The sequence below is a fragment of the Schistocerca nitens genome, chromosome 8 (assembly GCF_023898315.1).
Source record: "Schistocerca nitens isolate TAMUIC-IGC-003100 chromosome 8, iqSchNite1.1, whole genome shotgun sequence".
Taxonomy (NCBI): domain Eukaryota; kingdom Metazoa; phylum Arthropoda; class Insecta; order Orthoptera; family Acrididae; genus Schistocerca; species Schistocerca nitens.
In genome coordinates this window covers 600,850,153-600,874,363 of record NC_064621.1, presented here as the reverse complement: position 1 = coordinate 600,874,363, position 24,211 = coordinate 600,850,153, and the positions used below count along the sequence as shown (strand labels likewise).

At 46.2% G+C, this 24,211-nt stretch overlaps 1 protein-coding gene across 1 annotated transcript in view; it reads right to left on the bottom strand.

The window, feature by feature from the left end:
- The window catches only part of LOC126199690 (paired box protein Pax-3-B-like), a 160,700-nt gene that overhangs the window by 123,368 nt on the left and 13,121 nt on the right, over nt 1-24,211 (bottom strand). The window contains exon 2 of the mRNA XM_049936617.1: nt 23,218-23,604. Coding sequence (XP_049792574.1) covers nt 23,218-23,604 — 387 coding nt within the window. The remainder of the gene's footprint in view (nt 1-23,217; nt 23,605-24,211) is intronic.

Here is a 24,211-nt window from a genome sequence, read left to right as displayed (position 1 = left end):
CGTCTTAATGTCTATGGACGAATGGCAGTCCATTATTCCTCAAGAAACGAAACCAGAGAAGTTCGTGACATTGGCTGCAGGGTGAGGAGCAATGTCGTCACTAACTCTTACTAGAGGTGGTTCATTGGATCAGGTCAGGACTTTGGGTGGGCCAGTCTATTTCAAGAATGTTACTGATGATGGTGATGATGATGATGTTTGGTATGCGAGTCTCTCAACTACGCGGTTATCAGCGCCCGTACAAATTCCCAGCCTTCACTCAGTCCATCCTCGCCACTTTCACGAATGATGATGAAATGATGAGGACAACACAAACACCCAGTCATCTGGAGGCAAAGAATTTTATTGTCCACCATCATTGCCTCACAGATGCTGCTTCATGACAGGGTGAACTGTCATCATCTTCAAACTGTTCCTCAACAGCATGCAGCACACAACATTGTAAAATGTGTTCATATCCTTTTGCATTCTATCACTCAGGTCTCATCCAATAACTAGCGCTCGTTCTATCGCTGAAATCTCGTGGTTGGACCACTCAGTTGTAAATGCTTCTCTGCTTGTAATACTCCCTGCCTCCCTTCATACCGACAGGTTCACCTCTCTTGGCATTTGCTGGCCGAATCCGCATTACATGAATGTGTCCGAATACTTTTAATCAGATAGTATAGACCCAGACACTTTCTACAGAATTGAGATGGGAAGATTTAGTGGAAGAATCTAAATATCACAGGTTGCCTGGGTGCTTATTAAACCAGGGACCTACGTGTGCAGCCCTGAGGCCGTGACAGGCTTTTCATCTTAGAAGACAACAGTGCCCACACTATTTTCATTATGTAGGTGCAAAAGAAAGGTGAACAGTGGGCATCGAGGATGTTGATATAACCATCTTGGTTTGTGTTCACGGATATGAGAATCGATGGGCTTCAATCATGGTAGGAGAAACACGCAAACGCCTCCAGGCTGACTACACTCTCCACACACCCCAGCTTAAATGCACGCGTCTTGCATCATTTCAAAAGAAGCAAAATGGCGACTCTTCGGTCCACACAACACGCCTCCATTCAGCTACTGTCCAGTATGTGTGTTGGTTGGCCAAGTGAAGAGATGTGGTAGAGTGTCACACGACCTCGTGGCACTAGTTTTCCACCATCTATTGCGCTCGAAATGACGCGTGGCAGATCTCCTTGGAATCATCCTTATGAGCAGCGTCAGACCATCACGAGCTACTGCTACTGGGAGCGCAGTGCATGCTACCACCAACTTCCTAAGCAATCTGTGATGCAGGACATATCAGACGTTAAGTTGATAAGAACAGGATTTTTTTTTTCAAACTCACAAGGGGAGGCCGCCAAATGTGAAATTCAGATTCGATTCATACTGCGCATAATAAAAGCTCATGGCCAGAGGTGTAATGTGGCAAAGCACCAAGATGCACTTCTCAGCCGTTGTCGAGAAAATCGACAGTTAAAAGAAACCGTTGCGGTGAAATACTCTCTACGATTAATAATTTCCTGTAGCGACGTGGCGCAGCGGTAAGCGCTCGAGTTTGTAATCCGGAGGTCGCCGGATCGAATATCGCGCCATGCAATTTTTTTTTTTTTTTGTTATACTATTAATGAATTGCTTATGCATGTTGGTGGCGACGGATCGCTCTCCAATTGTACCGCCTCCATTTTTCCGTTTGTTTAACAGGGTGTACCAAAGCTCTCACGCCCGCACTGACTTCCGACGATGTTACAAGTTGCGCTAGGGACCGCATCTACCTTCTTTCGAAGTTAGCAGGCAACTACGCTGTTATGCGGCGGCTCGTTTCGGCCCATTCAACATCTGTCCTTCAAGTGTAACGAGCGAGTAACGGAGTTTATATTTCATACCTGCTACAGCAAATTTGTGTTCGTGGGGTTTCTATTCTAATTCGAACGTTTGACTTACGTTATACGTATTCGTTTCGGAATATCGTTTCTACGTCTTCCGTTAACTGTACGTGGTTAAGATTATGAAGACAATTAATAACATTTGTGAAATACAACTTTGTTTGCGGAAAACATAATGATGTTCGAAGTCGCCAGTTTTTCCACGACAAACGACTTTCAACAACTTATTATATGCATAATTGTTGCAACTGATTGCCGGGAATTATATATATATATATATATATATATATATATATATATATATATATATATATTTGAAATACAAATACTAAAAAAAAAAAGGTTGCATGGCGCGAGATTCGATCCGGCGTCCTTCGGATTACGAACCCGAGCGCTTACCGCTGCTCCACGACGCTGTAGAAAATTACTCATCGTAGAGAGTATTTCACCGCAACGGTTTCTTTTAACTGTCGATTTTCTCGACAACGGCTGAGAAGTGCATCTTGGTGCTTTGCCACATTACATCTCTGGCCATGAGCTTTTATTATGCGCAGTATGAATCGAATCTGAATTTCACAATTGGCGGCCTCCCCTTGTCAGTGAGTTGGCTGTAGGAAGCATGAGTGTGTCTTCATAGAATGATTGCCTGATTGCTTCCACATATTTGCTGAGCTTTCGGGTTGTGAGCACTCCTTATTAAAGGGTAGACACAGATAGCCCTCTGGTAGCTAAGCCATTACGCTGTCTGTTGGCGGTCAACGTTGAAACCATTATCAGTATATCTACCATCCCCCAAATTGCGTATGCGTTCATCGGATCCAATTCGATATCGTCAATCCAGATGTACTAATTTTTTTTCGGCAGTGTGTTTTAGTAAGTACCGAAGTCGTTCTTCGGAATGATTTTATTTTACGCTAACTATTGATGCCATCCTGTATCTATCGTCTATTTGCGTGACTGGCATCGAGAATTTGTAGATCTCCTTAGGTACCTCTACAGCAGTACTTGGCGGAGAATACCTCTGATAACGTAAAGTTCCGTGACCTGGTCCTAGCCGTGCCATTCGGCTCCGACCGTACGCCATGTCATCGCCTGTCAGCACACCGCTTTCCCGGTCGTTGTCGGGTTGTTAGACACTGGAGGCTAGTGATCGGTGGAGTAGCTGATCAGGTGGTTTCACGAGGTTGTTTGCACCCCTACGAGAACTCTCAACAAGGGAAAAATACCTGGCAGTACCGGGAATCGAAGTCAGGTCCTGCGTATGACAGTCAGATGCACTGACCACTCAGTTACGGAGGCTGATATGCCTCTGTTACGAAAGTCGTCGTTCCACTTCTCTGTTCTACTGGCGAATGTTGCTTGGGAAGAATGACTATAGGGAAATCTGTGTGTGACCTCTAATTTCTTTTATTCTCGTCGTGGTCATTTCGAGACGTATCTGGGAGATTTTTCCTCAGATGCTCATTGTTCCAGTGTTTTACTGTTTTACAAAACAAAACACACAGGAGAAACACGGATGAGTATAGCTGTAGACAAAATTGCAAGTAACAATCTGAAGCCTGCCGATGTGGCCGTGCGGTTCTAGGCGCTACAGTGTGGAACCGCGTGACCGTTACGGTCGCAGGTTCGAATCCTGCCTCGGGCATGGATGTGTGTGATGTCCTTAGGTTAGTTAGGTTTAAGTAGTTCTAAGTTCTAGGGGACTGATGACCACAGCTAAAAAAAAAAAAAAAAAAATGGCTCTGAGCACTATGGGACTTAACATCTCAGGTCATCAGTCCCCCAGAACTTAGAACTACTTAAACCTAACTAACCTAAGGACATCACACACATCCATGTCCGAGGCAGGATTCGAACCTGCGACCGTAGCGGTCGCGCTGTGACCACAGCAGTTAAGTCCCATAGTGCTCAGAGCCATTTGAACCATTTTTTGAACAATGTGAAGAAGGCCAATATACCGCAGAGATGTCCAGCATATGGTGATGACGATGAAGATCATGATGTTGCTGCTGATCATGACGACGGTGATGCTGATGATAGTGATGCGATGATGATCATTGCTATTCATAGCTGTCTGCAGATTTTTAAGTCAGAAAGACTGTTTGTCGATACCGAGTTAACGTTCACAGAACGGAACGTTTAGTCACGCCGGCGAGAGCCCTTAGCTTCAGCGGCTCACGAGTCCGTGTTGTGCGACGGACGGACATTTACACTTGTCGGCCGTTGCTAAGCGGTGCGACGCACGGGGTTTTTAACGGTAGACTGCCCCTCAGTGCTGTCAACATCGCAGATGAGACGCCGCCGGGCCTTTGAGAGCCGGCCGGCCGGCGGCGGTCGCGTGTGGTTGGTACGCCTGTCCCTTAGTTAGCTTATCACCCATCGGCAGCACAAAGGCGCAGGACCGGTTCGCTTCGCCCCTTCACAGAGCGCACAGGCCTAGTTGAAATTCCTCAGCCTGGCGGAATGGCTGCCGCCGTCCTCATGCGTGACGGCCCGGATCTGGGGTGACGCTGACGTGCACATCACAGTGGATGACGTAACGTGTGCTCGATACGTCATACAAATGAAAGGTGGTTTGTCTAGGAATCCTGCTTACTTGGTTCCCTGGACAAACAATCAAACAACTCGTGTTCACGAGTTCTACTACAATTAATCAAATACAATACTTAACTTTGCCAATTACACTACTGGCCATAAAAACTGCTACACGACGAAGATGACGTGCTACAGACGCGAAATTTAACCGACATTTGTGAACAGGCAGAACAGAATACAGTGTAGCGGTCGGCAACGCCTACATAAAGAAATAAGTTTAAAGGTCTCTGTTGGATTCCTTTCATGTTAATTTCTTAAATCTGTTGTCATTTACGGCATAAATTCCTCTTCTAAATTTACTGTGGTGTTTCTGACTATCTGGGAGGAGACTGAGCAGTGGAACGTGTTACTTTTACACATAAACAAGAACGATCTGTCACACTACTACAATTTAAAACACCGTTTATATGTAATTCATGTCACACAGTCTCATACAGAACCTACATCCGCTTTCTTTTATATACTGTATATGATAAGATACTGTCATCCCCCTTCCCTTCTGTGTGAGAGGATGAATGAGCAAATGTATTTCTAGTTGCATGCTTGAGGGTAGCAGACAAGCCTGTCTGCTAGAGAACAGTAGGACCAACGTCGGAACAGGTAGCTACGCTTTCTAAAAGCAGATAGGTTCCTATTCTTAGTATGGTCCTGTCTCTCCCTTGTCATGTTGGTATAGGGAGCTGCCTCTCTGGTCACTTCCGTTTGTATTTGTGAGGCACCCTCAGGAAGGGACCACGGCAGTCTGTCCGCGGCGAGCGTCTGAAGTGGTAAGATCTCCGGCTAAGCGCGTGTCTGCTAAGTCCTTTATTTCAAGTTTAGCTCTAAAATATCTAATGTTATCATAAATTGGAAACACAGTGTAATTCGAGTGTGAAGTTCAGAATATCTTCCAGTAGTTGCTTTGTCACTACTTTGTGAGTAATGTGGAACCACGTGTTGATCAGTAACTGTAACTAAGATCATCAGTCTTAAATGCGAATGTGCGTGAGATTATAACGTCTCGTGTTGACTATATTTTTCAATATAGCAACTTTTCTTTATGTTCAACCCACGTGGGGTGTACTTTGTGAGACCAGTACCACGTGCTTATACAATTGTTTGACCCATCAGGTTAATAGTAAGACGATAGTAACCAGTTGGAGGTTTTTCTTTTGTAAATTGCGTTTCGATGTAATTTATTTTAATTATCAAAATTATTGTGGAGTTACACTCTTTGTGTAAACCAAGTTGACCACGTGAAACATGTGGTGTAAGCATCAAAGTAGCCCTCACCTATTGTTTTCGGGAAGATTTCACAGAGAGTTAGTATGAATTTAGTATACCAGTGTGTGGTAATTTCATGACGTACAGGATTGCGCCACGAACGTAACTCCTTTGGGTGAAAATTGAATGGGTTGGTTGTGGTTAATTTCCTCTTGCATATGTTTCAACGTTCTTCGTGTGTTATTTTATGAATGCAGTGTTGTATGTAGTCTCCCAATCTTGGCTCTCTATTTGCTGTGTTCCGTAAGATTACAAACTCACATTTGCACAATCCTAAATAAGGCACCAGTTTAGTTATGAATCAAGTTTGATATGCTGAAATTTTAACTGAACAATGATCAATGTTAAAATAAATGTCCAAATATAAACTGATTTATTTTTTTTAAATTTATATATATATATATATATATATATATATATATATATATATATATATATATATATATCGGTTATCGTAAGATGAGCAGTAAAAGATTATAATTAATGTTAGTCTGGTTGGGAATTTGGTAAGCTAGACTGGATAGCTGGTGAAACAGTTGCGCAGTAATGCAAGGTTAACTTCGTCAGATAGCTCACAGCTTTTAACCCACTTTTATGGTCTTGAATATCAGCACCGCTGTTAGAACAAATTAATGCAACAACATTACAAAGTTTCTGGCGGAATTGCTGCATAGCTTACTGCTGCTACAATGGCAGGTTATCAAGATTTAAGTGAGTCTGAACGTGGCGTTATAGTCCGCAACCGAGCGATGGGACACAGCATCTCCGAGGTAGTGATGAAGTGGGGATTTTCCCATACGACCATTTCACGAGTGTACCGTGAATATCAGGAATCCGGTGAAACATCAAATCTCCGACATCGCTGCGGCCGGAAAAAGATCCTGCAGGAACAGCACCGACGACGACTGAAAAGAATCGTTCAATGTAACCGATGTGCAACCTTCCGCAAATTGCTGCAGATTTCAACGCTGGTCCATCAGCAAGTGTCAACGTGCGGCCCACTCAACGAAACATCAGCGATATGGGCTTTCGCAGCCGCAGGCCCACTCGTGAATCCTTGATGACTGCACGACAGTGCCTCGCCTGGGCTCGTCAACGCCGACATTGGACTCTTGACGACTGGAAACTTGTTGTGTGGTCGGACGAGTCTCCTTCCAAATTGTATCGAGTGGATGGACGTGTACGGGTACGGAGACAACCTCATGAATTCAAGGACCATGCAAGTCAGCAGCAGACTATTCAAGCTGATGGATGCTCTGTAATGGTGTGGGGCGTGTGCGGTTGGAGTGACATGTGACCCCTGATATGTCTAGATACGACTCTGACAGATGACACGTACGTAAGCATCCTGTCTGATCGTCTGCATTCATTCATATCCATTGTGCATTCCGACGGACTTGGGCAATTCGAGCAGGACCATGCGACACCGCACACATGCAGAATTGCTACAGAGTGGCTCCAGGAATACTCTTCTGAGTTTAAACAATTCCGCTGGCCACCAGATTCTCCAGACATGAACATTATTGAGCTTACCTGCGTTGCTTTGCAACGTGCTGCTTAGAAAAGAACTCCGCCCTCTCGTACTCTCACGGATTTATGGACAGCCCCGCAGGATTCATGGTGTCAGTTCCATCCAGCACTACGCCAGACATTAATCGACTTCATGCGACGTCGTGTTGCGGCACTTCTGCATGCTCGCGGGGGGGGTCCTACACTATATTTGGCAGGTGTACCGGTTCCTGTGGCTCTTCAGTATATAACAACTCAAAAAGGCGCGAATACGACTTGCTCTTTGAGGGTTCCATACAAACTTAGTTATGTACGTACGTAGATAGATGTTCTGTAGGGCTAGAGGAGCGAGTTTCCTAGTACTAAAATATGTGACATGAAGGGGTGTATTTCTGACTGCATTGACTTAAAAGCCTAAATTTCTTACAATGACAAGCCGCCTGAGTGGCCGAGCGGTTCTAGGCGCTACATTCTGGAACCGCGCGACCGCTACGGTCGCAGGTTCGAATCCTGCCTCGGGCATGGATGTGTGTGATGTCCATAGGTTAGTTAGGTTTAAGTAGTTCTAAGTTCTAGGGCACTGATGACCTCAGAAGTTAAGTCCCATAGTGCTCAGAGCCATTTGAACCATCTTACAATGACGAGGGACCGTATTTGACATTGATCCGAACGTGATACTTCTGCCCGTTCATGAGAAAAATGGGTCTGAAGAGACGGATAGACAGACGGACATCAAACTGATCTTACAAGGGTTCCGTTCCTGCCGATTAAGTACGGTACCCTAAAACAGAGATACAAGGAAACGGGACACAAATCTAATAAAGAGTTGTTAGATGATAATGTTGAGTCTGCATATCCAGCGGTGAAGAAATCGTCTGGATCATCCATATAAGCTCTCAATTTACACTGCTCGACGATATGTCGGATGGTCTGGTTCTGTGTTCCAGAATCGCAGCTTGGGCACGACTTCTTATCCCGTTTGTGAATGTTGTATGCACACGTTCCGTGTCGTGTTAGGATGCGATTCATATTCTTTTACTCATCCTGTAGGAGTTCAAAACCTCTGGGTCTTTGTAGAGAGGATGAATACAATGTAAGTGAGATGGAGAATTTGCAGCCCAGGTTTCAAGCCATTTGCTGTCCATAGTGAAGCTGCAATCAGTAAGCTACTGGGCCATTCGCAGGAACGGGAAAGGGAGCAGGGGGGGTTGGTTCAAATGGCTCTGAGCAATATGGGACTCAACTGCTGAGGTCATAAGTCCCCTAGAACTTAGAACTACTTAAACCTAACTAACCTAAGGACATCACACACATCCATGCCCGAGGCAGGATTCGAACCTGCGACCGTAGCAGTCGCGCGGCTCCGGACTGAGCGCCTAGAACCGCTAGACCACCGCGGCCGGCGGAGCAGGGGGGGGGGGGGAGGAGTGGGGGGGATTTGGGGAACGAAGTCCGTTTGTTGATAACCCGGGAATGAGAACTTTAAAATTATTGAAGGCTATTATTATTTATTATTTTGGAATATTCCTTGAACCGGGCTTCTTGTCTTCTTAACAGACGAGGATCGGGCCCAGCGATAATTCGTACTGTTGTACTAACCTGAATGCTTATCTCATTTACGGGAGGGCTGTCCAGCTGTCCAGGCACCAGGCACACCATACACGTGGTGCTAAGCGAGCAACGTTAATCTGGCTGCCAGATATAGCTTCACAGTAAGATCTGATGGCTATTAATTCTCAGAAATAGGGACGACAGAGCTAGAGGATATGTTGACGAACGTGCAAGCAAACTGTTAAAAGTTAAGTAGTCTGTGGTGTGCCAACAACAGAAGAAAGGGGGGCAGTATGATATGGTGTGGAACGGAAATATCTACGCAAAGAAGAACTAGAGTGCGTACAATAAATATCCCTTTTGTGATATGGATAAATGTGTCAGAATAAACGTGTCATCGTGTGTGAATAAGACGACATAGCTTCACAAAACCGCATGTTATATTAGAATTTTGAAAAAGATGAAGCGTCAGGATTAAAATGGCCAGTGGTTTATTCAGACACATGACTGTGAGTAAATGTTGTCACAGCGACAGTGTGCGATGAGTATCTGTTTTAAGGTTTGCATATGGTTTCTGCCACTGCAAATAATTCCATCTTTACTGCACAGGCACAAAGATGAATGAGCTCGCTGTACGAGTAGTGAATAAGATCTTTGACTCTGTGGCTAAGTTGATCGGTGGTTCGGCTGCTCGCCTGTCAGTTGTGCAGCGATGGGGCATTTTTATTTGAGAGACAGTTGCGAGAAGTCCAGATTTTCAGAGAAAGGGATTTGGTATTTGTGCATTTGGGAGAAATTATCTGAAATACCTAGTTATGTAGATGAAAACTTGGTTGTAAAAATGTGTTATTGAGTCTACGAATGGAGACGTGTTTTGAAGGAATATTTCAAGGGAATCAAAGCAAGTGCAATTATGAAATGTTTATTTGACAGTACAATTAATTGAAAACTAATAATATTCATGATTAGCATTAATTTGGTCTGCTTCCATTACGTCACAAATAGTGCAATTAGTGTAAAGGTCTGCATTTTTTTAGTAATGAGAGAATTTTGTAATCGTTAGAGTCTTGTTCTGTTTTACAGTCTTTGTGAGAATAATCGGAGTTTGATTTCTCAAGAACGGTTTTCTTTAAAGGGAAACCCTCCTCCACCATTCTTTGTAAAGTTTAAAGTATTTTATCGTGTGTGGATTGTACCTTACACCACATGCAGCCACAGATTGTTTCTAACAAGTAGAAACAAAGTTTGTAGTCAGTACATTTTTTTTCTTTAGCTGCTACATTTGCTGATTTCAATTTACTTTCGAGATCGTCAGTACAACAGACACGAAACAGCATGATGAGAATGAGGTAAGCTGCTTTTATTTCACACACTTTGCACTCTTATGAGTAAACAGCTCGCAGTCAGAATTTTCAGATATTGTGCTTATTAAGCACATTAATTTATATTGAACAGTGTCAGTAATCTGAAACTTATTTTTCTTCTGAGTAGAGCAGTATTTTATTTTTGTGAATATTTCAAGACAGATATTGCACTTCAAGTCGCATAATTTTCACAATGTAGTTCAGTATTGAGATCAGTTAAATAGTTTTCACTGAATACAAAGTAACTTACTTGCGGCTTTTAATTAGATTAGTTTCCACTATTTCAGATTCAGTATTTCACACAGTCCAAAGTTTTGTTTCACGACACTGTTCACATGTGCAACACAGGACCAAACAAAAGTGAGCATCGCTCAGCAGTTGAATACGATATCTGAAACTCACGTCACATGAGGAGAAAGTTTTGGAAAAAGGAGTATTGAGTATTTTCATTTGTACATACATTTTTGTAGAAATCTCAGTCTGTAAAATAAAAGTTGTGGTCACCGTTTAGTCGTTGTGCTATAAAGACATAAGTGCACTGACGTGTATCGTGTGAAAGTGCTCCACAATACAGAAGGGTGCTCCTAACTACCTTTCTTCCCCTCCCTGTTTCTCGTGCGGCCACTCTGGCTCATTCTTCAGTTCGCTTTGCCAGCTAATAGCCACTGCAGTTGATATATTTCTCTCCACCTGAATGTAACCGGACCCTTCCGGCGAAGTACAATGGCACTCGTCGAGAAGTGAAGGCAGGTTAGCAATTGGCAGGGCAGGAGCTGGTGGACCAACAGACGCCAGGCGCTCTCGACTGGTAAGTGTTACGGCTGGCAGGTAAGAACGCTCCACTCGCGGCAAGACGTGGAGTGGCGGAGAGGGCGGCTCGGCTATTGTAGCCACCCCAGCCGCGGTCCCCGGCGCCGCTCGGCTAGATGGCCCTCCAGGGAGGCAGAGGCAGCTAACAAGTAACAAGCCCGCAGCAACAGGTCCCGGTGTCGCGCCTGACCGCCGGTCACCACTTAGCTGTCGTCGTCAGCTGGCGGCGCCAGTCAGCTGTCCTGCTCATGAACGACAATGCCCCAAGCCACAGGCAGTTGTCTGTCTGGCGTGAACGTCCATCAAACTACATTGAAAGGCCAAAGAAACTGGTATATCTGCCTAATACCGTGTATGGCCCCCACGAGCACGCAGAAGTGCCGCAACAAGACGTGGCATTGACTCGACAAATGTCTGAAGTTGACTGGAGGAAATTGACACCATGAATCCGTAAGTGTACGAGGGCGTGCAGATCTCTTTTGAAGACCACGTTCCAAGACATCTCAGATATACTCAATAATGTTAATTTCTGGGGAGTTAGGTGGCCAGCGGAAGTGTGTTGCTGGAGCCATTCTGTACCAATTCGTGCTGGAATTGCCCAAGTCCGTCGAGATGCTCAATGAACATGAATGGATGCAGCTGATCACATAGGATGCTTACGTACGTGTCACCTGTCAGAGTCGTATCTAGACGTATCAGGAGTCCTATATCACTTCAACTGCATACTCCCCGCAGCATTACAGTGTCTCTACCAACTTGAACAGTCCCCTGCGGACACGGAAGGTCCATGGATTCGTGGTCTCCATATCCGTACACGTCCATCTGCTCGATACGATTTGAAACGAGACTCGTCCGACCAGGCAACACGTTTCCATTCATCAACACTCCAATGTCGGCGTTGACGGGCCCAGGCGAGGCGTAAAGCTTTGTCTCCTGCAGTCATCAAGGGTACAAGAGTAGGCCTTCGGCTCCGAAAGCCATATCGATGATGTTTCTTTGAATGGTTCGCGCGCTGACACTTGTTGATGGCACAGCATTTAAATCTGCAGCAATTTGCGTAAGGTTGCATTTCTGTCACGTTGAACGGTTGTCTTCAGTCGTCGTTGGTCCCGTTCTTGCGATGTCGGAGATTTGATGCTTTATCGTATTCCTGATATTCACGGTACACTGGTGAAATGGTCGTACGGCAAAATCCCCACTTCATCGCTACTTCGGAGAAGCTGTGTCTCATCGTTCGTGCGCCGACTATAACACCACGTCCAAACTGACTTAAATCTTGATAAGTTGTCTCGAAAGTGGCAAGGTGGCAAGGGATTCTAGAAATTACAAGCTACGTTTAACACAATTGCTTCAGTGAGGACCTGACTATGTCGATGGTCTTTTCACTTTGCCCACTGAATTTGGGCCATGTAAACGCACTCATTCATAGGCTGACGGTACCTGCCGACAACAAATCCGCCACGGTTCGTGAGTTCACAGGTAAAAACGTTAGACCACAGCAACTTACGTAATGGAAGATAGACCCCAAGAAAAAATTAACAGAAAGATTGACTTCCAGAACGTAGGTGGAAACGATTGAAAGGCACAGCATTCCCCTCATTACATAGCCATTATCTGCAGCCTGGTATTCACAGCCGCAGTGTTTAGTGATTATGAAGGTGACTACGATTTCACAGTGCAGCGCCAAAGAAACTGGTATAGGCATCCATATTCAAATACCGAGATACATAAACAGGCAGAATACGCCACTCCAGCCGGCAACGCCTTTGTGAGACAAGTCTCAAGCGAAGTTGTTGGATCAGTTACTGCTGCTACAATGGCAGGTTATAAAGATTTAAGTGGGTTTGAACGTGGCGTTTTAGTCGACGCACGAGCGATGGGACACAGCATCTCAAAGGTAGCGATGAGGTGGGGATTTTTCCCATACGACGATTTCACGAATGTACCGTGCATATCAGGAATCCAGTACAACATAAAATCTGCGACATTGTGCGGTCGGAAAAAGGTCCTGCAAGAACGGGACCGTCAACGACTGAAGAGAAATGCAACCGTTCCGCAAATTTCTGCAAATTTCTGTGCTGGGCCATCAACAAGTGTCAGTGTGCGAATCATTCAACGAAACATCATCGATATGGGCTTTCGGAGACGAAGGCCCACTCGTGTACCCTTTATGACTGTACGACACAAAGCTTTATGGCTCGCCTGGGCCCGCCAACACCGAAGCTGAACTGTTGACCACTGGAAACATGTTGCCTGGTCGGACAAGTCTCATTTGAAATTCTGTCGAGCGGATGGAGATGTACGAGTATGGAGACAACCTCAGTAATCCATGGACCGTACATGTCAGCAGGGGTCTGCGAAGTCTGGTGGAGGCTGTAGAACGGTGTGGGGCATGTGCAGTTGGAGTGCTATGGGACCTCTGATACGTCTAGATATGACTCTGACATGTGACACGTACGTAAGCATCCTGTCTAATCACCTGCATCGATTCACGTGCTTTGTCAATTCCGATGGACTTGGGCAATTCCAGCAGGACAATGCGACACCTCACACGTCCAGAATTGTTAGCGAGTGGCTCGAGGAATGTTCTTCTGTGTTTAAACACTTTCGCTAGCCACCAAACTTCCCAGACATGAATATTACTGCGCATATCTGGGATGCCTCGCAATGTGCTGTTCAGAAGAGATATGTCTCCTTCGTACTATTACGGATTTAACGACAGCCTTTGCAGTATTCAAGGTGTCAGTCTCCTCTAGCATTACTTCAGACACTAGTCAAGTCCATGCCACGTGGTGTTCCGGCACTTCTGTGTGTTCGCGGGGGCTCTACACCATAACAGGAAGCTGTACCAGCTTATCTGGCACTTCAGTGTATATTGTGTAAATTATGAAGCCGAAGTCTTAACAGTTTACTGTTATCATAGTTTTGTTTTCTGACATAGGCTTTTCAAACGCTGTATTTCTCTGAATTGCAATTAGTTATACATTGTGCCAAAGTCGCCTACTACCTGTAAGCACTGATTTAAACAAATTATTACTATATTGAAACATTATATACAGAGACAGGACAAAAATGTCGAAATACCAAAAACACAACACATTACCATGCCTAATAAGGTGCAGGAACATATTGGTATTAAAAAGAGCTATCAGTCGTCTGATATTGGATAAATAAAGGTGCATCAGGGATTTAAGCCGAATCTTATACCACTCTCGGCAACGGACTTACCGCAGTGGATACACTGGTTCCCGTCACATCACCGAAGTTAAGCGCTGTCGTGCGTGGCCGGTACTTGGATGGGTGACCATCAGGGCCGCCAAGCGCTGTTGCCATTTTTCGGGGTGCACTCAGCTTCGTGATGCCAAAAAGAGGAGCTACTCGACCGAATAGTAGCGGCTCCGGTCAAAGAAAACCATGATAACGACCGGGAGAGCGGTGTGCTGACCACACGCCCATCCTATCCGCATCCTCAGCTGAGGATGACACGGCGGTCGGATGGTCCCGATGGGCCACTTGTGGCCTGAAGATGGAGTGCTTACACCACTCTTGCTGCAAAATAGTTGCAATTTCAGGTAACTATGATGGAGGTAGACAGCGATCATGTACACTTCTCTGCAAAGTAGACCACAAAGGCTACATAGTATTGAGATGTGGTGGCCAGAGAAGATGCGACAGTTCATACTCGTGCTCACAAAACCACTCCTGGACGGTTCGAGCTGAGTGAACAGTGGTCCTGCCGTCTCTGAACAGAACAGCAACATTAGGGAGCACACACTGCACCAGTGGATGGACACAGAGAAAATAATTACGTAATCCTTGGCAGTAATCTGTCCTGGCAGGGGGCCGTCGAGTATGGCTTCCAAATCAGCACCGAACCCCAGCCGTGTTTCACTCCTGTGTCGTAGAAGTCGGGAACAGCGTGCAACTGGACTCATCCGACCAAACGACTTTCTTCCATTGCTCCGTACTCCAGGTTTTATGGCTTCTGCCCCACGCTTTCCTATTACGCGCATTTGTATCATTAACGAGTCGTCTTGGAATTCCAGCTCGCTCATCGATTCCATGTTTTTGGAGCTCTCTCTCTATAGTTTCGGTGCTGACAGGATTCGCGAGTGTAACACGCACTTCCGCAGTGACTTCTGCAGCTGTCGTCCCTTCAGCTTTCGTCGCAGTCCTAATCAATGACCGTTCCTCACTATCGCACAATACTTACTTTTGTCCGCGTTGTCACATAACAGATGATGTTTTTCCGCTTTCAGTCTACGCGATATGAAACGGTGGCTCTTGTGACTCAAACACTTCGGCTAAGCTGGTTACGAAAGCACCGTCTGGAAGTCCACGTTGGAATTCACGTAGCTCACTCACAAATACACAGAACGCTTTTCTGGCCACGGCTGGCACATGCCACGTAGTAAGGACACTGCACAGGTGCCGCTCGTGGTGAAACACAGCAGCGCGACTTGCACGCTTGGCTAGCATCTGCGTTTATGTTCAAACATGCGTTTCCTGTGGTGTTTCGATATTTTCGTCCAGGCCTACATATTTTATTGTTATTGTACACTACTGGCCACTAAAATTGCTACACCCCGAAGATGATGTGATACAGACGCGAAATTTAACCGAAAGCAAGAAGATGCTGTGATATGAAAATAATTAGCTTTTCAGAGCATGAGGAAAGTTTCCAACCGATTTCTCATACACAAACAGCAGTTGACCGGCGTTGCCTGGTGAAACGTTGTTGTGATGCCTCGTGTAAGGAGGAGAAATGCGTACCATCACGTTTCCGACTTTGCTAAAGGTCGAATTGTAGCCTATCGCGATTGCGGTTTATCGTATCGAGACATTGCTGCTCGCGTTCGTCGAGATCGAATGACTGTTAGCAGAATATGGAATCGGTGGGTTCAGGAGGGTAATACGGAACGTCGTGCTGGATTCCAACGGCCTCGTATCACTAGCAGTGGAGATGACAGGCATCTTATCCGCATGGCTGTAACGGATCGTGCAGCCACGTCTCGATCCCTGACTCAACAGATGGGGCCGTTTGCAAAACAACAACCATCTGCACGAACAGTTCAACGACGTTTGCAACAGCATGGACTATCAGCTCGGAGACCGTGGCTGCGGTTACCCCTGACGCTGCATCACAGACAGGAGCGCCTGCGATGGTGTACCTGGGTGCACGAATGGCAAAACGTGATTTTTTCGCATGAATCCGGCTTCTGTTTACAGCATCATGATGGTCGCATCCGTGTTTGGCGACATCGCCGTGAACGCACATTGGAAGCGTGTAATCGTCATCGCCATACTGTCTTATCACCCGGCGTGATGGTATGAGGTGCCATTGGTTACACGTCTCGGTCACCTCTTGTTCGCATTGACGGCACTTTGAACAGTGATCGTTACATTTCAGATGTGTTACGACCCGTGGCTCTACCGTTCATTCGATCCCTGCGAAACCCTACATTTCAGCAGGATAATGCACGACCGCATGTTGGAGGTCCTGTACGGGCCTTTCTGAATAGAGAAAATGTTCGACTGCTGCCCTGGCCAGAACATTGTACAGATCTCTCTCCATTTGAAAACGTCTGGTCAATGGTGGCCAAGCAACTGGCTCGGCACAATACGCCAGTCACTACTCTTGATCAACTGTGGTATCGTGTTGAAGCTGCATGAGCAGCTGTACCTGTACACGCCATCCAAGCTCTGTTTGACTCAATGCCCATGCGTATCAAGGCCGTTATTACGGCCAGAGGTGGTTGTTGTGGGTACTGATTTCTCAGGATCTATGCAATCAAATTGCGTGAAAATGTAATCACATGTCAGTCTAGTTTATCATTTGCATTTCTTCTTGGTATAGCAATTTTAATGGCCGGTAGTACAATTCAAACGTTATGAATCTGGGGCACAGTAAAAGTGGGGTAGGCGTCAAGTTGTGTTTGGGGGAGGGTAGGGAGAAGAAGTGACCAACTTTAAATCCCCCACCCAGAACTGAAACCAAGATCTCACGGGATGAATAAATGAAGATGCAGACGTGGGAGTCGTTACGCCACGGAGGACTAATGACAAAAGAGGTTGCTCCACTGACAGGAAAGTGAGAGTGATGTTCGGGTCTGGGGACTGGAGTGTGGAGCCGTGTTGTCGGGTGGAGGCGATATGTTTACAGCGCGGTAGACTGGGAGGCAGAGGACAAAGCTGGAGACGTATCGGCGAGATGAGAGGCGACAGCTGCCGAGCCAGCGGCGGCCAGGCACAAAGCCATTGTGGGAGCCGCCTTTGTGCGCGCCGTTTGCTACAAAGTGCGGGCAGCGCCAGCGCCGGCTGCGCTCCAGAACGCTGGACACTGCCGGCCCGCACAGACCAGACCAGGAGGGAAGCGTGCCCGTGCCGCTTTGGCCCGTCTGGGAAGCTGCAAATGCTTTGGCCGCGGCTCAATTTCGTTTCCACTGCGTTTCCACGGGACCGAACTTGCGGAAGACGAAAGTCTGTGGGCCGGGCATGTCATCGTAAAAACGTTATGGAGGCCCTCAGGGTTCAGACTTTGAACCATTGCTTTTCTCGCCGTATATCAATGGCGCTTTATTTGTGCTTCATTCGTGTAAGTGCCACTTACATGCTGATGGTACCCACTTGTAGCTAAGCGCCAGCGCTAAGAACATTGCTACTGCTGCATCAGGCACGGAAGACGGCGTTTGTTCCGAGTCACTATGGGGGCAAACAACTGAATCTTTAACTAAACCCTAACAGGTCACACGGGTCCTCACGCGAAAGCTGGTCAGCGGAGTTCTTAATGGCATCCAATTACCATATTAAAAAAAGTGAAAGATCTGAGCAGAATCCTGGATGAACATCTAAATTGGCAAGAACTTACTGTTGCAACACGTAGCAAATCTATCTCTTGCCTGCTTGTAAACCAAAAACGTACAAAATTATTCCACGTCAAATTATAATTAGTCCTTCTTTAGTCATGCCAAACCTTTACTAATTCAGTACGCCAAAAATAGCATATCCAGCTGTCTGAATGCTTGAGTGAATAATGTTCAGTTAGGCTGGATGTGATTGGAGAGGCAAAACGATTTTCACACTCTCCTTTTTTTTCTACTTCATCGTGTCCTTGGCCACTTGTGTCGTCCTCAATGCCTCTCCTCACTTTTAATAATTTAATACACTGCTCGTGGTCTCACAGTAGCGTTCTCGCTTCCCGAGCACAGAGTCCCGGGTTCGATTCCCGGCGGGGTCAGGGATTTTCACCAGCCTCGAGATGACTGGGTGTTATTGTGTCATCATTCATCCCCATTACGATTGGAGGAAGGCAATGGCAAACCACCTCCACTAGGACCTTGCCAAGTACGGCGGTGCGGGTCTCCCTCCCGCATCGTCCCCTACCCTCTGTTACGGAGTATGGGACTTCAGCAGCAGCAATAGACTTACCATTCAGCAACTGCAAATCCAGACTGGATACGTCCAGCATCTTGGCTGTGCCTTTGCGTAACACTAAATCTTTCTCCACCTCCTGTTCCATTTCAGCCACGCTACTGTGGAACAAACTAATCTCTAAACTGCGGCTTGTGCAAAGCCACTAGGCATTCAAGAGGAGACCGAAGCATTACCTATTACCTTCAGCGTAGATTCCCTCTCGACACGCCGGCCGGGGTGGCCGAGTGGATCTAGGCGCTACAATTTGGAACCGCGAGACCGCTACGGTTGCAGGTTCGAATCCTGCCTCAGGCATGGATGTGTGTGCTGTCCTTAGGTTAGTTAGGTTTAAGTAGTTCTAAGGTCGAGGGGATCTTAGAACTACTCAACCCAGACGCAGAAAGCTTCATCACCAATCAAGAAAAAACAAGCCCGCAACAGACAATCATGGTTGACCTATGCATACAGACGGAGCCAGAAGAGGAAACAGAAGACAGTCTGCAACCGGCAGAGAGTAATAGCATTGTTCCGGTTCAAAAAGGATCTCTCCAAACTGTTGACAATACAATCACGAGTACAATGCAGTTGGAAGCATTTCCGAGAGCCCCAGATCCGGATCCTAGAAGGATCTACCCGAACTTGGAGCTTGCTATGCAGCTTTCACGCTTGGAGCAGCCGGCTGTGCTCACCACGGCGCTCAGGCACGTTGTACGTATAGGGGGTAAATATGGCAGAAAGGTCACCTTCTCGACAATGGAGGCTGTGGACAGGATACAGCTAAAGTCAATGAATCTTCCCACAGATTTCGGAGCTCTGCGTGACTTGCTCAGAAGGGTTTTCGAGAGAAGAGGAGAGGAATTCAACATGCAAGAGATCTACGTGCAATCTGTCCTTGCAAATGGTCGAATTGCTTCAGATTACGACAAACTATGGCCTGATTGCAATTTCCACACTTACTTCCCATAACATCTGAAATTGTAATAGGACAAATAAACACCCACAACAGTCGGCTGGTGATGCAGGAGCTTCGGAAGGTAGTGGAGGAGGGAGACTGGATGTAGTCTGTCTGCAGGAGCCATACTCCAGGGCGGGGCAGATATCCTTCATGTCTACCACTTGGCAGACTATCGTTACCGGAGAAGAGCCGAAGGCAGTCTTAATAGTCCCAAACAAGGCCCTAAGGGCCACTACACTAACACAGCTGTCAAACAGTCACTGCAGTGTAGTAGAACTACAAACACCAGTAGGATTAATACACCTCGTAAACATGTATTTCCAATATGGAGGAAATTTTGAAGATTTCTCGGACCACCTTGCGAGAACCATCACGGCGCTACGCGGGCGTAGGGTTATTGTTACGGCAGACATCAATGCCGAGTCCCCTATGTGGTACAGCGGCACAAGGGATGCTAATGGTGAGAAGGCTGAAGAACTAATCATGGCTTCCCAACTTGTAGTGGCAAATAAGCTTGGTAATCCCCCCACCTACAGAGGAGGTGGAGGGCAGGGGACAAACATTGATGTCACCCTGGCAACTGCTAGCGCCATCTGCATCATTGAAGGTTGGAAGGTTATTGAACACGCCACTACAAGTGATCACAACTTAATTACCTTCTGCCTCAGAGAAGAAGGGTGCCGCTGGGACCTAGGATGGGAAATCCAACTTAATTACAATAAAACCGATTGGGATTGCCTGGCTCGGGAGTGTGACATTCCGCCATTGCCGGAAGGTGACCTGGACATAGATAGGTACGGCGAAGAGCTGGTAGAGTCAATAGTGATCGAGGGGACTGATAACCTCAGTCCCATAGTGCTCAGAGCCATTTGAACCTCTCGGCCTATCGCAGCGCAGCTGTTTTCCTTCTGTGCAACAGCTAACAGTATCTCCGTCACATTATGAACTATTCGCACTTCTCTAGTTCCTTTCCATTGTTTTCTTCCTTGCGTTTCATGTGCTAATCTTACCCTATTGTTCCTCGTACTTTTCTGATCATTCAGCTTCTTCTCCACGTTGATTCTTTCTTTACTGCCACCGCACATCTCTGTTAAGGTTCATTACTCGCATTTGACAACAACGTAACGAGACAATTTTAATAAGACTGACAGTTATTAAATTCCAAATGTTTATTAGCAAACATATTGTTATTATTATTACTGGTATTATTCCTCATGCACGACGCAAACGGTAATTTTGATTCATAAATAATGTCAGGTTAGATGTAAGAGAGGGTAAGATGAAATAAAGGAGTTTTGCTATCGCGTTTACGTGTTAGGACAGAACTGGTTTTCTCGACATTATTGTTTTGCACGACTAGTGTCCGATTCGTCAGCGCGGTGAAGTGCAGTTACCGGTATCTTCGTATTTTCTTAACAGAGACAGTACAGTTGCGTTATAGATATCAATGAGTTCATTGTGGAGAGGAAGAGGACACTACTGAAGAAGAGATGTTTAAAAATGTCTACAAAGTGATCATTGCTGCTAACTTAATCTACTCCAACCCTTTGGACACTTGGAGTGACAGTAAAATTTCGGAATGAGGCAATAAAGGTTTTTGCTCTGTGCATGGAATTAGAGGATGTTTTGACATTAGCCATAGTTCTGTTCAAGGGCCTTTGCCACTGAAATAAAGAATGGTTATAATAATTTACGAATTAGGCAGCTACGTGTTACTAAACTTTTTGATTTTGCTGATTTAGCAAATATGTCAACATTTACTTATCCTTTTCCATTCGTATAACCGAATGGTTTCTTCTTTTTCTTGACTCCAGTCGAAGTCACTTCCACATTCAACTACCATGGGAAATCACTTCCAAATCAAGCTACGTTGTAAAAAGCAAGTAGTAATCCGACAACCCACTCAAGACTCAAATGTGGTAGAGTATTTATGTGGAGCAAAAATCGATTGTGGTGGCTGAAATACGGCAGCCAGACACTGATCTATAGACTCCGTATTGGACTTTCTACTTGACCAGCCAAAAGTTACTGAAAAACCGATTTACATAAAACTGGATTTGGAAACCTCTGTAATCGTAGTATTTCTGGGAAAACATTTTTATGGAACAATAGCTACAAATAGTAAGTCGTGTACTTCGTACTTAACCAACGTAAACCAAAGCGCGATGTTATGTAGACCCCTCAATTTTGATGGGGACTTTTCGTTTCCTGAGGACAAATCACTACTGGTGTGCCATAGGGCTCAATATTGTGTCCAATTATACTCTAGTCGCACAGTGACTGTAAACGCGATCCAGAACACATGGCAGTAATAGTAACAGTTGACTAAAAAGTGTAATTAGCCTATCGAAAATACAATGAGAAACAATAACTGTGTCACACAGTTTGTTAATGCAATCAGCTCAGGACGATGTTGTATGGAGTCACTCAACTTTTCAGCATACTTCGGAGATGGTTGCTCAACAGTTCGAACAGCTCAAGGAATGTGGGAGATGCTTGAATACACTGTTTCTTACCAGATGAGTCTAGTTAAATAATATAATACGAGAGTCATATGTATAATTACATATGAAGATTAGCAATTTATCCATCCTCACAAATTGTAGTTGTATATGTCGAAATAATCAGAAAAAAGTTGCATAAAGGAAATTTAATGTCTTAACCGGTTTCGGCCACTTAGTGCTCTTCTTCAGAAGGTTATACCTATCACATTATTTGCGAGCGTCAACAATAAGATGCATACAGCAAAATGCCCTGGTCATGTCGTTCATAGTGCATGTACAAAACTGGTATAAAAGAGCTGAACAACAAGTGCAGAGATCATGCCAGTTCGGCTTCCACTATTTTGGTACAGGCACTATGAACCGTAAGACAATAGAATTGAGCTTTATGCAGCTTATTGTCGATACTCAAGTGCCGGCCGGAGTGGCCGAGCGGTTCTGGGCGCTACAGTCTGGAACCGCGCGACCGCTGCGGTCGCGGGTTCGAATCCTGCCTCGGGCATGGATGTGTGTGATGTCCTTAGGTTAGTTAGGTTTAAGTAGTTCTAAGTTCTAGGGGACTGATGATGTCGGCAGTTACGTCCCATAGTGCACAGAGACTTTTTTTTTATGACACTCAAGTAAAGCGATAGGTAGAACCTTCTGAAGAAGGGCACAGAGCGCCCCAAACCGGTTAAGACATTAAATTTCTTTCACGCAAATGGTTGGCGTTTGTTTCGATACGTATGCAAATGATAGGCGCCTACGAGAATAACTTAAAAACCGATCAAAATCTAACAAAGTATTCATGCATATTGAAGTTTTTATTTATGTATTTACAAAAAATGTTCAAATGTGTGTGAAATCTTATGGGACTTAACTTCTAAGGTGATCAGTCTCTAAGCTTACATACTACTTAACCTAAATTATCCTAAGGACAAACACACACACACCCATGTCCGAGGGAGGACTCTAACCTCCGCCGGGACCAGACGCACAGTCCATGACTGCAGCGCCTAGACCGCTCGGCTAATCGCGCGCGGCTATGTATTTACAGACAATAATATGACTAGCATACCGACAAGGGAGGAAAAGTGCGTAGTATAGAACTACGGTAGGAAATATACTAACGTCCGTTTTTGTAAACAAACTGTGTGATTTGCGAACCAGATACAGCCGATAACAGTCGCTGTGTGATGAAGCTGCACCAACTCGTTCCTAAGTGTGCACAGCCCGCGGTGTGAACCAGGTCTGTCGCGGTTAACGGTGAGAAAACCGTCGCGTGTGAGGCTGGCTTTAGTGAGCGACGTCCTCGGCGAATGTCTTCGGCTCGGCTGTGCGACACTCAGAATAGTGGTGGTCGCTTCACGACGAGATCTGCGAACACTCTGCGCCTCGCTCACGTAAAGAGGGGCCCTCCGAGTAAGACTGGGGTTCTCCGGCGCTCCGAGCCGTTGCACTACAGCTACAGTGGGGACGCTGCGGAGGCGGGGTGGCGGCGCGAAGTGTCACTAACGCGGCCGGAAGCGCGCGTCGCACGCCGTGGGCAGGAGTGAGCGGCGAGGGAGGAGGAGGAGGGGGGGGGCACGCGTGGCGTCGCGACGCCCCGGCGCCGGGCCGCGCCATTTGTGAGTCAAATGAGGGCGGAGGGCGGCCCTCCCCCGCCGGAAGGGCGCGCGTCGACGCCGGATGCGCCGCGTCCGGCCGCCGTCTGCCAACCTGCGCGGCCCTCGCAGCCTCCGTGGAGTTGGAAGCAGCCGTGGAACGACCCGTTGTGTGGTGGCCGTTCGCTGCTCACATCACCCTCACACGGGGCGTGTTTCACAACGTGAAGAACGCCAAACGTTGTTTCCAGCGTGGTCGGTTCACGTTCGAAAACTACGCTACTTGCCATTACAATTGTTACACCAAGAAGAAACGCAGATGATAAACGGGTATTTATTGGACAAATATATTGCACTAGAACTGACATGTGATAACACTCTCACGCAATTTGGGTGTATAGATCCTGAAAAGTCAGTACCCAGAACAACCACCTCTGGCCGTAATAACGGCCTTGATACGCCTGGGCATTGAGTCAAACAGAGCTTGGATGGCGTGTACAGGTACAGCTGCTCATGCAGCTTCAACACGATACCACAGTTCATCAAGAGTAGTGACTGGCGTATTGTGCCGAGCCAGTTGCTCGGCCACCATTGACCAGACGTTTTCAATTGGAGAGAGATCTGTACAATGTTCTGGCCAGGGCAGCAGTCGAACATTTTCTCTATTCAGAAAGGCCCGTACAGGACCTCCAACATGCGGTCGTGCATTATCCTGCTGAAATGTAGGGTTTCACAGGGATCGAATGAACGGTAGAGCCACGGGTCGTAACACATCTGAAATGTAACGATCACT